General features: G+C 37.9%; 1 protein-coding gene across 2 annotated transcripts in view; it reads right to left on the bottom strand.

Moving 5' to 3' along the window:
* Nucleotides 1–16103, bottom strand: part of LOC306987987 (uncharacterized protein) — a 37606-nt gene extending 21503 nt beyond the window's left edge. The window contains exons 1-5 of one of the 2 annotated variants that reach the window (XM_079592673.1): nucleotides 15624–16103; nucleotides 14525–14845; nucleotides 10632–10922; nucleotides 4587–4877; nucleotides 610–861 (exon numbers count right to left, since the gene is read on the bottom strand). In XM_079592673.1, coding sequence (XP_079448799.1) covers nucleotides 610–861; nucleotides 4587–4877; nucleotides 10632–10922; nucleotides 14525–14845; nucleotides 15624–15672 — 1204 coding nt within the window. In that variant the 5' untranslated portion in view covers nucleotides 15673–16103. The remainder of the gene's footprint in view (nucleotides 1–609; nucleotides 862–4586; nucleotides 4878–10631; nucleotides 10923–14524; nucleotides 14846–15623) is intronic. The other variant, XM_079592674.1, reaches the window with a different exon arrangement.
* Between the last annotated feature and the right edge of the window lie 1100 nt (nucleotides 16104–17203).

Genomic DNA, 17203 nt, shown 5'->3' on the forward strand with positions numbered 1-17203 from the left:
GGGGCATAAGTTCTAGACTCATTTAATCCTCCATTCTAATATTCCTTCCTTCCTTCCTTCCTTCCTTCCTTCCTTCCTTCCTTCCTTCCTTCCTTCCTTCCTTCCTTCCTTCCTTCCTTCCTTCCTTCCTTCCTTCCTTCCTTCCTTTCTTCCCATTCATTCATTCATTCATTCATTCATTCATTCCTTCATTCCATCTATTGTATGTCTAAAATTCTATCTTTTAAAACTACTAAACTAAAACTTAAAACTGTCAAACCTAAAAAATGTATGCCCGGTTTCACAGACAGTGCTTAGATTAAGCCAGGATTAGACCTCAGTTCAATTAGGACATTTAAGTAGCTTTTATAAAACATGCCTTAGAAAAAAACAGTACTGATGTGCATCTTGAGATGGCGCTCAATATATTTGAAGAAATATCAGTGCAAGTTGCTTTAACAGGTCAAACATGCATTTTTAGCCTGGGACTAGACTTAAGTCTTGTCTGTGAAACCGGGGGTAAAACTTAAAACCTTTCAACTTTAAGCTGTTAAGCCAGCATCAAAAATGTTATATTTTATTTAATACAAATTATATTTAACAGATGTGTCAGCAGTAGGTAATGCTTGCCTTCTTGGTCTGTTTTTCCACGTTTTCTGCAGATCCAGAGGATCCCGACTAAAGTAACAGTCAACAGAGATCCAGCAACAGCAGCAGCAGCAGAGATCAGCACTATCTGATTCTGAGAGCCCGCGTCTGAATGTGGAGGAGACAACTGTGAGGATGACACTGAGGATGACACTGAGGATGACACTGAGGATGACACTGAGGATGACTGCGGAGGAGTCGGAGAAGACTGTGAAGTAGATTGTGTGGTCTGTGCTGTAATGGGTAAAGGGAATCAAGTGTAAGTGAATATGTCTGATCTACAACAAACATCAGCACAGTTAAGCATCTCTCCATCTGCTCCACATTCTGTGTGCCGATACAATGGCTCATTAATGTAATACTACAATATGAGTACAATATCTAACCCACCTCAATCTTCACTGACACAGGCGGATCTGATGCTGGTTTTTTTTTTTTTGTATGTAAAATGCAGCATCAGAACAACCTTAATCAATGTCATGACAGAGCATACACTTTTATTTTTTAAACTTTTATTATTTGAACTCGCTCTTGCAAAATTAGCATTCTTATCTGAGACACAATCTCACAGACTAAAATGTCTCTTTAATATGTCCAAGGTAAATGGCCCCGTAAAGTGTGCGTGTGTGTGTGTGTGTGTGTGTGTGGGTGTGTGTGTGTGTGTGTGTGTGTGTGTGTGCGAGAGAGTGTGTCAAAGATAGTGAGAGAGAAAGAGAAAATCTGGATCATGACACCTGTTTGGTATCATTTAAAATGTGTCAGTGCGACAATGGTCTCATCCCCACAGAAGTAAACCAAAATGTAATAAATTTGATGAATTAAGTAAGGGATAATGTAGAGCGAGGCGGTTGTTATAGCGAATACAACCCCGACAGGCTGATCAGGACCCCGACGTGAAGCGGAGCCGGAAGGGGTTGTATTCGCTATAACAACCGCCTCGCTCTACATTATCCCACTTATTACATGGCTACCTACCAAATAAATCAATAATTTTACACAAAATATTGATTTAAAAAGGAGTTTATTGATTTAAAAACGATTGTATTACTTCCGTTAAAGAATACCGTGTCCATGGCAACACTCAGTTTTTCATGGCAACGGTGTGTTATCAAGAAATAACAGACCACATTCTACATTAAAATTCAACCAAGCCATGTAATAATTGTTGTTAATGAATGCTGGGAAAACGGATCATGTTACTCCCTTGATATCTTTTTAGGTTGGTTACCAATACATTTTAGGATACAGTATAAGATTCTGAAATATGTTTTTAAAGCACTTCACAGAATTGCGCCAGAATGCTTAGCCGAGCTTATTAAGCCCTACAGTTTAGGCGTAAGAATAAGATCATCAAACAAGTTTCTTCTAACTATTTTTTGTGCGCGTCTCAAATTGAAGGGTGATCATGCTTTCTCTGTCGCTGGTCCTAGATTGTGGAATAATCTGCCTTTGGATGTTAGTTCTTCCTTGACACTAAATGTTTTTAAAGACAGCTTAAAATCGTATCTGTACTCTTCGGCATTTTAGTTACTTAGTACATGGATGTTTTTATGTTTTTTTCTAATTGTTCTGTTGCTTTTTTTTGCAATGTACAGCACTTTGCAACTACTGTTAGTCTGTAAGGTGCTATATAAATAAGCAAAACGATAAAGATTTTAAGAGTTTAGAGGTATTTTGCTTATACAGAAGTATAGGTGTGCTCTCTCTCAGGGTCTTCCACGCAAATTACCTTCTGTCCTCAGTAAGGTGTTAACTACCCAGATCTGGGACCTTGATTAATGCAAATTCCAACTGTAACTTCATGCCTCCATTTAGGGAATGCTTTGTCTTGGTCTGAGTATTGAAAGAAATTTTGCAAAAGGGTTGGGGCAATTCTGTCTAATGCCAGATTTTTATATTTTACACTTATTTATCGTCAAGAATTTGTTGTTTTGTATTGTTATTTCTAAATTAAATTATTATTTAATTGGCATGATATGTTTACCTGACTAATAATAGTTAAGTTGGTATGCAGTTGCAAATCTATTGGGAGCTACACAAAAAAATACTAATGAAATAATGGCAAGCATGTGCCTTTGTACTAGCCATATACTAACCTCTGGTTATTGGTTAACTATAGTTTCGTTGTTATATATGCAACTCTAAGGAATTTAAACTACTATTTAAATTATTTGCAAGCATTAGGGGCCTATTAAATTGTATTAGTCATGACCTCTCTGACTAATGATCAGACTGGCAAGTTTATGAGCGTAAGACCTGCGTCAACGACCGGCAAATTGTGGGCTACAAACCTTTTCTATTATCAAACCGTTTTAATCTTACATAGTTTTTCATTTTCATTCCTCTTGGATCTTGATTTATGCCAACAACAGGGACTGAAATTAACAGGGGATTGTGGCAAAAATGCATTAAAATGAACAAAAATGCTCCCAAAATTAAGTTATGGGGGGAAAATGCCTGAATATTGATAAAATAATTTGACTTTTATATTTATAATAACATAGTTAAGCAATAAGCTATCACACAAGCAAGATATATCACACCATTCTGTTTTCCCCCTAAAAGCATATTGCAAATGTGATATTGATATTATTGAACAGTTAAATAAACAGAAAGTTGATATTAATTAACTTGCATTGTAGTAGTAGTAGTAGTAGTAGCCTTTATTGTCGCTAGTCACAAGTACCAGTGAAATTAGCCATCAACCTGTCCATGCACAAACATACATACAATATGACAATGGGGTAGACAAGACAGGAAGACAGAGCATTGAGGAAAATAATACAGCATGACATGAGGATAGGTGAGGGGAAAAAAAGGCAACTCCCAGACTATGCTCCCGTGAGGAGTACAGTCTGGGAACAGGAAAAAAAACACCTCAGCAACATTAGCACATAATCAGTACATGAACCCACAAGACTTGCAACAGGGGAGGGGAGTGGGGGATGGAGGTGACCCAGCACAGGCAAGCAGCCATCCGGTCCTGCAGCCTTTCGGCGCTGGTCACAGACCCGCCCGCCAGGCTGGGGGGTACAAAGCGGCGAAGGCGAGGGATTCGGGGTGGGGGGGTGAGAGATGGGGGAAGGAACGCAAGAGCGGCTCACTGCAGTGCTCATCCGGGGGAGTTGTCGTTCCAGCAGTGGCCTTGGCCGAGGCCAGTGCTGGTTGAGGGGGGCCGAAAGCAGATAAGATTGGGATTATTTGGTCTTGAGACCAGTTGATCAAATCCATGATTTTTTAGTTTGGAGAGCAGTGCGGAGAGAGTCTCTTAAAGTTAAGACATAAGACTAGACGAGAGGAGCGAAGCAGGGAAGGTCAGGGGGAGGAGAGGGAGAGAAAATGCGACCGCCTTCGTTGAGAGCCAGAAGAGAGCTCTCAATATGTGCCATGTAGACGCATATTGTCTATTTTTGCTCTTTCAACAGAAATAGTTCCAAACAAAACCACATCAGAAACGATACATGTCTCTGAGCAACATGTGTAGTTCCTGAAAGAAGCAACGTTTCTAAACCATTTGATTTGATTGAATGATTCAATGGCTCACTCATTGCTAGTAGGTTACTAGCAGGTTTCTCTTAAACTCTGGTCTGTAAAGTAGGCACAAATGTGTTTTTCATTGTCGTTTATTTCCTATCGGCATGCTTTTTTTTTTATAGTGTATTACAAAAACATTATTTTTTGCATTACGATTGCAAGTTTCACTATGTGCTGTCAAAAATGTACTGTATAAGCCACCTACCAAATCTAATCAAACACACATAAACCAGCCAATCAAGCTGTTCAGGAATGCTTGAAACCAACTGGCAGGTGTGTTGGAGCAGAGCTGGAACTGAAGTCTGCAGTCTCCAGGAGCAGATAGCTACCCCTGATTTATATAAAAATTGTGGTAGGCTATACTTAAATGCCACTTCAGATACTTTTCGGTCAAAAGATGGCACAATAATTTACTTTTAACCTACCTGAACAATTGTAACAGAGTGTGTTGATGTCCAGATGTGTGGTCTGGTTGCTGAAGGGATTGTTCAGCACACAGCTGTAGGTGTTGTTATCCTGATATTCCACCTCCAGAGGTAGAGAGAGACTGATGCTGAGATCACACACACTGATGCTGGACAACACACTGATTCCTGCGTACCAGGAGAGAGTCGCATCACACACTTTCAACACTGATGAACACACCAGTGAACATGATGATGATGATGAAGAACATTGTGAAGTGTTTCTGCTGATGACAGGAACAGGCAGAGGACCTGGAATATTGAGAATTAAGAATATGTAAGGAATACTTGACAACTGACTGTTGACATTTTTTTAATTATTGAATCTTTTTCCGAAATTTGAGGTCAGTTTTTCCTCAATGATGCACATGTTTTTGAAGATTGACAGAAAAATTAGAACCCATTGGACCGGATTGTTTCATGTGGTCAAATGAGTTTGAACAGCCACACAAGACCGTCTACTCTCTGCCTAATGCATAAACATTATGAGAAGCGCTCTAGCCAGACGGGATTTAAACTTTATTGGCTGCAGACCCAAGTTTGGTTTGAAGATGAAAAACGTACCAAGCACAATGCTCTCTCACCATTCTTGATTTCTAACACACACTCACAGATTATCCTGGTCTTGCGTCTGTCAGAGCAGAAACTGCTCTCTCAATGTTTTTCCGTCGTCTCCGGTTGCGTTAATATGTAAATTGTGCAAACTTATTTTGTCCATTAGATTGAAAGATTTAAAAATGCCCATACATTTACCCACCCATGGACCCTCCCCTCGAAGAAATCAGGACAGAAGTGGTTGAAAATGGACAAAAGAGGGATTAAAACACCAGGTGTAAACGGGAAAGTGTCTCCCTCGTCTACTTGTGATCCGATTGACCAAAACGCATCTTAATACCAGGTGTAAACAGGGGGTGCCCTGCCTTTACAGTTGAAATTTACAAAAAGCTGGTGCAACTAACCCCCAGTGTGTTTTGTTTCTGTCCCACATTATGGATGAAATCTTTTTCTGGTTATTATTGTGTAAAGCTGAAATTCCCGATGCTGATGCTGAAGAATCCTCACAAGAACAGACAGCATGCAATAAAACAAACCCACTAATATCGAGAGAAAGAGTGTAGGAAGCAACCTTGCTTCTCTCCTCACCATTAAGCCCCCCTCTCCTTTCCCCCTGACTCAAACTGATAGTTCAATGATGTGTCTTGTGAATCTATTGTTTTATCCCTTTCATGTTTGGTATCATTTAACGTTGACAAAATGGACTTTCAAATAAATGTGGCTGCCTATACAGTAGGTTTTTTATCATTATTATTGGTGCAAGCTGGCCTTACTAGAAAAAACTGAAAAAAAGGTTGTCTTCCCTTTTGCCAAATAGGAAAACTTCAACTCCCATAATGCACTGGGCATGTTGTATCCAAGGCCAATCCCAAAGGTCTGATATGGATAAACTTGCCAGAGTCAAATACCACCTTGCTTTAGTAGAAAATATACCTCTTAGCAAACATTTAGTTAATGGTGTCGACTTGTATTGTTTCCAGGTGCAAGAATTCAAAGAGTAAACATTTAGCGGGAGTGAGTTACTTTCGGTTTCCAATGAAGGATCCAGCGCTTTGTAGGCAGCGGCCAAAGAATCGTAAATATGGAGAGAATGCCGTGATGGGAAATCTGAAAAACCTCCACGTTTGTAGTCAACATTTCAAACTGGATGACCACGAACACAGGGTTTTAGGCCAAACGGAGGAAAAAAATAATTGTTTTGAAAAAAAAATAGTAAAACATTGTTCATTTCATATACCGGTACTACCAACATAGAATCTGTGAATGTACACTTTAAATGTCTAATGCCCAGTTTCACAGACAAGGCTTGAGTCTAGTCCAGACTAAAATGCATGTGTGGCGAGCAGGACGAGGTCGAGGGCCGTGAGAGAGCAGCGCGATTCAGTCCCTGTTGTTGTGCATCGATCAAGATGCAAGAGGAATGAAATAGACTAATCCCGTTTTGAGAAAGTAAACTATGTAAGATTAAAACGGTTTGATAATAGAAAAGGTTTGTAGCCCACAATTTGCCGGTCGTTAACGCAGGTCTCACGTTCATAAACTTGCCAGTCTGATCATCAGAGGTCATGACTCATGACTAATACAATTTAAAGGGCACCTATTATGGAATTTTGAAATTTACCTTTCATGTAGTGTGTAACATAGATCTAAGTGAACAAAAACATCCTGCAAAGTTTGAAATATGAAAGTGCACCGTATATAAAGTTATTGTCTTTCAAAAGTAAGAGTCGACTCTGAGTCATTTTTATGAATCGTTAGGGACCGTTCGGTATTTATGGAATGGGCCACCGGAGGAAAATAGGGGAGGGTCATGCCTTTTTATTCTTTGTTGAGGGGAGGGTCATCCAACTTTTTTTAGTCTAGGGGGAGGGTCACCCAACTTTTGTATTCATGAAAACAACAAACTTTCAAAGTGGCTTGTTTTGTGCATATTTTTCCATGTAGCTCTCTCAGTCTCGCCCCCCCCCCCCCCCCCCCATATCTAGCAGATATGGTATCTCCCCTGAAGTGGTTTGAGCGATCTGATTAAAATCCGTCTCGAATGCGTTTCGGAGGGCATTTATACCTGGTCTTTTCTAGGGCTGGGTACCGAGTCTCGATAGTTTTTAGGTATCGACCGAATTGCCTCGATACTATCGAGTATCGAAAAATGGCATGTTGTTCGGTTCCAGATTTCGATACCGCGCACATACTCATATGAGACGCGCGCGCACGCACAAACTCGACGCGCATACTTGTATGAGACGCGAGGACACACACACAAACTCTCCGCGCACATATTCATATGAGACGCGAGCACACACACACAAACTCTCCGCGTACATATTCATATGAGACGCGAGGACACAAACACATAATAGGCTACCTTAAAGATGTGGAAAAGTCGATCAAAAGTGTGGGTACATTTCTCCAGACTCGATGCCAACAGCGTGCGATGCAGTATTTGCGGTAAAATAATTGCTGCAAAGACCGATAAATACGATGAAGACCTTGACAGTGCACGGAGTAAACATAAGAGCAGAAAGTTGCTCCGTCTTTGACTGGTAAATGAAGAGATACCTTGTTGATCTGACAGTGTTTATATTGCAATAAATAATAACCTACTGAATGTACACTGCCGTTCAAAAATGTGTTGGTTTACTTGGCTAGTCAGATTTTTTTTTTCAGTAAGGATGCATTAAAGTTATCAAAGGTGACATTAAAACATGTGTAATGTTACAAAATATTTGGTTTTTAAATAAATGCTTTTCTTTTGAATTTTTTATTCATCAAAAAATCATGAAAAATGTAGGCCTATCATAGTTTCCAAAATACTTTTGGATACTTACTAATTAAATAATGTCAAATATAGTAAATGTATTGTTGCCATATACTAAATATTCGACTAGTCGCACGTTAATTTCTGCTTAAATACTGCATGGGATATAGCCCATTCTGCGCTCAAGCGCATGTATAATCTTGCCGCAAAAACAGGCTAATGATAATAAATATGTATTTAAAAATAACGATGCATTTTAATTGTTTATTAATAAACTCTTTTTTTCTAACTCAGTGTCCGCTGCAAACATGTCTCCATACATCTCCGCTGTAAAGTGCGCCTTTAAGAGAAATGCATCTTTCATACGGATTAGCCTACATCAGATGATATATATTTTTTCGTTTTTAAAAGTGGACATATCAAGCTTTATATAGATATTTTTTTCATATATTTGAGGCTAGTATGCTATATAGCCTACGATATGTTTCTGCTTTTTTTTTTTTTTTTTTTTGACGCGCTACAGTTCACGGAGACCATGAAAGCGCGCCCTGATTGTTTCATTTTATTTTACGAAAGCAAAACGTTTTCTTGTTATTGTGAGTTTACACAAATAAAAGTATTGCGACTGATGCATTATTCTTTTCTGTATGGCCATAAATAGAGTATTTTAAGTTGTTTCCACTGTTGATCGCATCGGCGCCTCCATGTCATGCAGTGCGCGCTACACACTCTGCACACACACTTGGTTATGCGCCTAAGAACAGCGAACAATTATCTAGGTTAATGTTAGAGTGAGCGGCCATGCCAGTCGGATAATCCTCATGTTTAACAAATCAAATCATGCAGTTTCTACCTATCGCGAGTCAGCGCTGCGCCAGTTTGAAAAAGGCGGGTGTGCAGGAGTCTTTTAATGAACGTTTGGTGTAGGTCTAGGCATAGAGATATCTGAACATCTTTGCCAAGCGCAATTACCAGTATTAATCAATGAATGATCGGGGAGGGTCATGCCTTTTTTCACAATCATTTTGGAGGGTCATAGAAAAATTTTTTGCTGGCGAAGGGAGGGTCAAGTCTTTTTTGACTATTGATCTCAAAACTCCTCCGGTGGCCCCATAAATAAATAACGAACAGTCCCTTAGAAGACCGAAGCTTTTTCTCTGACTAGATGACCTCAACTTGTCAAGTTATTTGAATACGATACGCCCACTTATTGCGCTCCAAGGCCAGGGAAAATATCATGGCGACGAGATGCTGTGTTCTGAAGTGCGGCTCAAAAGCAAACTTTTTTCATCTGCCCAAGGAGGAGCATTTGAAGACTAAGTGGCTACAATTCACTATACCACAGAAGTATAGTCCGAGCCTTGTGCTTTGTTCGCGTCATTTTGAAGACGATTGCTTTTTAAATGCAATCAAACTTGGATTCGCGAGCTGGCTGATATTGAAGGAAGGTTCAGTTCCAAGTGTATTTGCATCAGCTTCCTCCTCCGTATCACAACCTGTAAGTGTTATTAATAATTTTTGCTTTTATATTTTATGTAGCATGCTTAATAATTATTTTGTTTGTTGTGTAAGCACCGTTTAGCTTCTAGGTCTTCAATGACAATTGTATTGAGATATGTGAAGTGTTTGTCGTTGTTTTCGGAGTTGTCTAAAGAATAGAATAATACCTCGTAGTAACATAACTGCATTTTTTTTTTTTGTAAAAACGTTATGTTTATGCATCGGGCTAACGCAAACAAAGACTGATTGTGCTTTTACAATATGAACTCTGGGCTATGCTCGCTAATAACATTAAATTCTTTATCTTATTTTTCGTTTTTTACTACAAACTATAGTGGACTATAATCATTATTATAATACAATTTAATTGATAAAAGCATCATTGCACTCCGTGTTAAAAATAAGTATTATCTCTGTAAACACTGCTGGGTCATCTGACCAATCAACGCAGATTAGCGTCGCGCAAAGGAGGGGTTTGAAAAACGAGTCGTTGAACGAATCATTTGGGAGTCGGTGAGCAAATCAGGTAAAAATGAATGCATATTATACGAAAACAAAAGTGTTGTTTGTCATTGCATGCATGTAAAACTGTTGTTGGGGACTCCCACAACAACATTAGGAACATTTTAAATGTCATAATAGGTGCCCTTTAATAGGCCGCTCATGCTTGTCTCATATCTCTCACGGAGGAGCGGAAGCATAAAGGAGGAGCGACGACGGTGAAGGACGAGAGGGGACAGGCCTGTGTTTTATTTCTGTTTTGTGTGGCCAGCAGTCGCCCGCGAGGGGCTGCTGGCTTATACTTTCATTTTTGTATTTGTTTATTTATTTATTAAAATCCTTGAATGTTCGCCGTTTCCCGCCTCCTTCTTCCCATAACATCTTACTTTGTTACAGCATGTTTTAGCGGTCATGTAAACACTACATTCAGATTCACCAATCGGAATGAATTCAGTCCGATTGAAACAAAAGGTGTGCATGTAGACATAATGAATGGCGACTGCAGAAAGCAAAAGCCGAATTCTTGAAACCAACTGGCAGGTGTGTTGGAGCAGAGCTGGAACTGAAGTCTGCAGTCTCCAGGAGCAGATAGCTACCCCTGATTTATATAAAAATTGTGGTAGGCTATACTTAAATGCCACTTCAGATACTTTTCGGTCAAAAGATGGCACAATAATTTACTTTTAACATACCTGAACAATTGTAACAGAGTGTGTGGATGTCCAGATGTGTGGTCTGGTTGCTGAAGGGATTGTTCAGCACACAGCTGTAGGTGTTGTTATCCTGATATTCCACCTCCAGAGGTAGAGAGAGACTGATGCTGAGATCACACACACTGATGCTGGACAATACACTGATTCCTGCGTACCAGGAGAGAGTCGCATCACACACTTTCAACACTGATGAACACACCAGTGAACATGATGATGATGATGAAGAACATTGTGAAGTGTTTCTGCTGATGACAGGAACAGGCAGAGGACCTGGAATATTGAGAATTAAGAATATGTAAGGAATACTTGACAACTGACTGTTGACATTTTTTTAATTATTGAATCTTTTTCCGAAATTTGAGGTCAGTTTTTCCTCAATGATGCACATGTTTTTGGAGATTGACAGAAAAATTAGAACCCATTGGACCGGATTGTTTCATGTGGTCAAATGAGTTTGAACAGCCACACAAGACCGTCTACTCTCTGCCTAATGCATAAACATTATGAGAAGCGCTCTAGCCAGACGGGATTTAAACTTTATTGGCTGCAGACCCAAGTTTGGTTTGAAGATGAAAAACGTACCAAGCACAATGCTCTCTCACCATTCCTGATTTCTAACACACACTCACAGATTATCCTGGTCTTGCGTCTGTCAGAGCAGAAACTGCTCTCTCAATGTTTTTCCGTCGTCTCCGGTTGCGTTAATATGTAAATTGTGCAAACTTATTTTGTCCATTAGATTGAAAGATTTAAAAATGCCCATACATTTACCCACCCATGGACCCTCCCCTCGAAGAAATCAGGACAGAAGTGAAGCTTCCGCTCCTCCGTGAGAGATATCAGACAAGCATGAGCGGCCTATTAAATTGTATTAGTCATGATCTCTGACTAGTGATCAGACTGCATGTAAACATAACGAATGGTGACTGCAGAAAGCAAAAGCCGAATTCCAGACAATTTGGGAATTCTCGAAACTCGAAATTGATTTTTCCGTCATTAGAGTTTTTTTTCCCAGACACACAATACATAAATCTCTCGTCTCAGGGGGACATGAGGGAGGGAAGCACGGTCATTCTAAAATACTACCGGGGTTCTACTGATACAAAGCTTAAAGGAACATTCCGCCTGTTTTTCATATTAAACTATGTTATTCCCGTAACTGAAACTAGTTGATAATTGCCTCTCTCAATTGCTCTGGCGCGCGGCGACACTTTGATAACACTTAGCTTAGCCCAGTTCATTCATTAGGAGCCAAACAGAGATGAAGTTAGAAGCGACCAAACACCTCCACGTTTTCCCTATTTAAATACAGTTACGAGTAGTGCTATTCTGTGTAACTGTAACTGTAACTCGTGTAACTGTATTTTTATGTGATGTGTTTCTGATCTCAAATAGTAGCTTTTTTTCTTACAATTTATACATTTGTGAATTTATGTCATGATGGTTCTTTTCCATAGCACTGAATGTTAATGCTTTAAACTTTATCCGTATGATAGGGAAAATGACTTTGATAAAGCAAAGATACCTAAATATAATTAACAACATACAGTCAATAATACTAAAATATTGTTGTATTTGTTGTAAGATACTGAGCCAGGAAGTGGTCACGTGACAAAAGAAGGAACGACTCGAGAGATGAACTGTTTCCTGTACCGACTAGCTCCAGACTGGAGATGTGACAGGACAAAACTAAAGAACGAGGTGAAGTAAACTAACAGACTGCACATCCTGAAGACCCTGATAAGCATAACTATTTCTATTTTTTCATAATTTGGCCTTGGCTCCATTATAGTGTTTTCTTATTCAAAATGTGATTAACGTTGTGTAAGTAAATGTGGTGAGGAATTTGGCTATCAACATGTCACTTTTTAATTATATTCTGCTGAAATTAGTGAAATGACTTGGAAAAAAGATTTGTTTACAGTATTTACAGAGATACAAAGATCTGAGTCTGTAAAATGATCTGAACGTCCCATCTCTATAATGATCAAATCTGTGATGACACGTACTGATAGAGAATGGCGAAAGTCGACGTTGCGTAACTAACCATAAATGTGAACAACAGCCTAATGTATAATTTTCCTTTAATCACTGTAAAGCTGTTTTAAAACAATCTGCATTGTGTAAAGATTTATGAAGACTTGACTTGAAATGTAGAATACCCAGATGCATTTTTATTGTTCTGTTTTTTTATTTTTCTACTTTATTTTTGTGCTGAACTCAGATCACTTTCATAGTCTATTGAAGGATCCAAGGATTCTCTATATAACAACCGATGCACTGTTAAACATTTTAATGTGAAATTCGAGGTTAATAATTGCATTACTTTCAAAGTAATTTAACAAAAGACCTTTCTATCTAACTGGACTAAAAAGTGGTTTTACTGTGAGTTTACAGTTTTGGAAAACACAATGTACTGTATACAAACAACATCATTCTGTATTTCTACGGTGCATTAAGGTACCCAGCATGCAGTGCAGATAATAGATTATGCTGTGGTTTTATCTGTGCTGCTGAACTTTGCTTCATTTTTAGTTTGTGTTGTTGGTTTATTTTGTAATGTTGGTTTATGTTGTATGTGTTTTTTTATTATTTGTTGATTATCACCATTGTTGTGTTTTGTATGTCAAGCATTAAAAAAAATACAGTGGTAAACAATATAATTTCTTACAGTGGTATGGTTAAAGACAACTTTATCATGTAAAATCACAGTAAAACAAGAGCAGTAAATAACTGTGATGTCAGCATCATTCTGCTGTTGATTAACAGTAATAGGACATGACCTAGCATGCTTTAATGTCACTGTGAATTTCTGATTACAGTAATTTATTGTAAAATAATAATCTTTAATCCTGTAAATTCCTGGCAATTTTTATTGTGTGTGTGTGTGTGTGTGTGTGTGTGTGTGTGTGTGTGTGTGTGTGTGTGTGTGTGTGTGTGTGTGTGTGTGTGTGTGTGTGTGTGTGTGTGTGTGTGTGTGTGTTACTTCATAAGAGCGACCGTACATCTGAGTTGTTTTATTATTATTTTTTTTTAATTCATTTGAATTATATAGTCACTTATCATTAAAAATGTATGTAGTGTAATTTGATTTGTCTTTAAATCATTTACTTATATTATTATTTTATTTACATAATTTAATTATTATTTTATTATTTTTATTTTGTTTTACGTATTTCTTTTCGTTGTTTAATCTTATGATAGTGTGGTTTGAAGGGATGTTTGTCTTCATGAGTAAGAGATAAGAAAGTGTCTCCATTTCAAGATTTTTAACTTCACAGGACGATGTTGTGAAGCAGTAATTTTCCATTGGTTTCCTCTTGGTATAATAACACTTGTTAGATTTGTACTGGCCAGACAAAGTCAGAGGCATTGAAACATGTACAACAAATCTTTTGACAGGATCCGGTGCACGGGGTCATCTTATATTTAAATTTCTGATATATTATTCACCTTCGACTAAAAATAGAAATCCTTATTATTTCCCTTAAAAATCTAACCAAATGAACTGGAATGCCACCACCCCTCTCGAAATTCACTTGAAATACAATTATTTTTTAAAATCCCTAGGGAACTTCTTAGGGTCAGTTCTTCCTCTATTATGCACATTTTTGGAGTTTGACAGGAGTGGTGTAAAATAAATAACAGTGCAGGATGATTTTTACGGTAAGTATAAATAAACAATATTAAATATTTTGTGAAAGTCCTTTAGGGATAGTATTATTTAAGGATTAGATAACAAACACATTGAACTCTATAGTTTGTCAAATAAATTCTTGAAAAAATATGGGGCACATATGATCATAGTTACATCATTGAGGCCCACATTAATTTTAGTTGACAGTGTGAAGAAACTTGTAATTGTGACTCACCATAGACAGTAACAGTGAATCTGTATGCGGTCTCTCTGCTGCTGGTCTTCACTTCATAATCTCCAGAGTCTGTGTTTCTGGTGTGTGTGATGGTCAGAGATCCAGTGTGATGATCCAGCTTCAGTCTGTCTCTGAATCTCCCATCAGGAACAACAGACGTATTGAAGATTTCTTTCTCTTTATCGATTCGAGCTATTGTAGTCTCTGGATGTCCAAACCTCCATGTGATCAGATCATCGTTCTGTATTTGAGTAACATTAGATTCTAGAGTGACTGAATCTCCCTCCATCACTGAGACGATCTTCACTGCATCAGCAAACACTGGAGAACACAGACAGTTTCTCAGTCACACACTGAAGTTATTACAGTAAAAGAAATATCTCAAAGTTGGTTTAATCAAGCTTTAAACTTGTTGTATTTCGCTGACTGACATTAAAGTTAGACTTTGAACACTGCAGTCAATTGAGATCCTTTCAAATGGAAAAGTGAGTATTTGAATCCGAATTTCTGACAATAGCACTTTTGACTTCATGATAATGACACATTACGTTTTGTGTCAAGCATTGCAAAGATATACAGTATCCTCATAATTATCATCAGCAATATAGTCTTAGTCTATGTGCACCATTGGGTTTGAACCCCAAAAAAATCAAATGACGAAACACGTCTGATTTCCCCAAAACCCCATTCACCTTTTTTTAACGGTTTGCTCTATTTTCACAAAAGGTAAGTATTCAATCATCAAAGGACTACAAAATTATCTTCATTCATTCAGTTTGCTTGTTACTTACAACCCCTCAGATTCATCACATGACCAAACTGATTTATATTTGTGGTGCACATTATGATACATATGCATACGATCAGTTTTTGCTTTGTATAAAAGTGGATCTTAAAGTTTATTTATTGCAATTGAATTTCAGTGGGCCGTTACAGTGAACAGCCTTCAGATGGAAAGAGACTGATGCTAGAAATGAGAATATTAAGACTTCAATTAATATGCCAAGAAGATAAAACTAATGGACCATTTCATCACACACCTGAATATAGACTCACAGTGATATCAATATCAACGAATAAAAACATGTTTATAACTCACCAACCAGATGCCCAAAGCTCATACAGCAAAAAACAAACGAGCAAAACATTTTCTTCAGCAGCGTCTGAAATCCTCTCTCTGAAGATACTAGCAAACACGATCTGAGACCTTTGTGACAAAAAAAAAAATGCTGTAGAAACACTTGAGAAGAAAACGGTCTGTTAGGGGTTGTACTCCAGTTCTACTGTTTTTTTTTTTCTGTAAACCACAGTCCTATATTTTGCTGTGTGCCATTTAGTCTATGCTTTCATTTTCATGTCTTTATTCAACACACCATAAAAACATTTACAGTGTAGGTTGAAAACTTATGTCAATCTCTAAGTTAATTATTTCTCCAAAAGCTAATTGGAGTCAGGAGTCTGATAAATTACAGTTCCAACCATGTAACAAGATCGTAAGTTGATCAGACTTTGTTTTGTCGAATATCCTATTTACACAATGTTTGTTGATTTACATAAAGCTCGATAAAAAAGTTCTCTAGAATATTCCCTAAAAGTCTACTGTAATATGCTGTGAAATAGAGAAGTTTCAGCAGTGCTGCTCTTAAAGGGGTCATGACATGTTTTTTTTAAATTATTATTATTATGTTCCCTTAGGTGCAATTATAGTATTACTATAGTTTTTACAAAAAACTTTTAAAATGTAGTGATTTATGACGTTTTCCCGGTCTGTTTTGGGGGTGTTTCCTCTTTAAGAGTTCAGTGTTAACGCCCACTGATATGATTGGCTAACGTCAGTGCCTGTGCATCAAATATTAACGCCCCCAGGCAGAACATTTGCGGATTCGGCGCAACTATTTAGTAGCGGGTGATGCATGCGAAGCGATGGCTCTTGCAATGATAAAACCTTATTATGTTTGAGCCAGAATCAGAGGAAAATGAACCATCACCACAACAACGAAGACTGGATCAGCCCGTGTCCACATGGAAAGTGAAACTATTTTGAATTAATAAAAAAATTGTAACCCGAGACACTTGAAAACGGATTATTGTTGCATAATTATCCTATACCTTCATTTGCTAACAGTTTAACATTATTTTACTAATTTCAATGAAATGATAGGGTGTACCACGGACAAAGGCAACAGTCGTTTCCTTGCCACTGTTGCCTTTGGCTTGCTCAGTTGGGGATATTCAATTTAATGAATCAATCAATAATACTATTGATTAGCATTACCAAACATGGACGTTTTATTATTACTTTAATTTAATACTGTGAAGCTGCGTTGATACAATCTGTATTGTGAAAAGCGCTATACAAATATTCTTGACTTGACTTGACTTACCACGGACAAAAATCCATACACAGGCCATCTTTGAAGATAAAGCATTGATAAAGGCAACATTTTTAATTTTCTATCACATGTAGGCCTACTAGAAAGGCGACATATTTTCAATATTCTTTTATACAAATGTGTTTATATTAGCCACGATAAAAAGTAAGTTTGCGTCGTCATTGTTGAGCCCAATAGTCGGCACGGACTTATCTTTGAGCAACAGTTTTCTGGCAAAGCCAGCATCATTTTGGGATTTTTTCCTCAAAACAGTCATCCTTATAATGTATAGAACAAACGCTTAAAC

The sequence above is a fragment of the Phoxinus phoxinus genome (genome assembly GCF_949152265.1).
Source record: "Phoxinus phoxinus genome assembly, chromosome: 20".
NCBI classification, from domain to species: domain Eukaryota; kingdom Metazoa; phylum Chordata; class Actinopteri; order Cypriniformes; family Leuciscidae; genus Phoxinus; species Phoxinus phoxinus.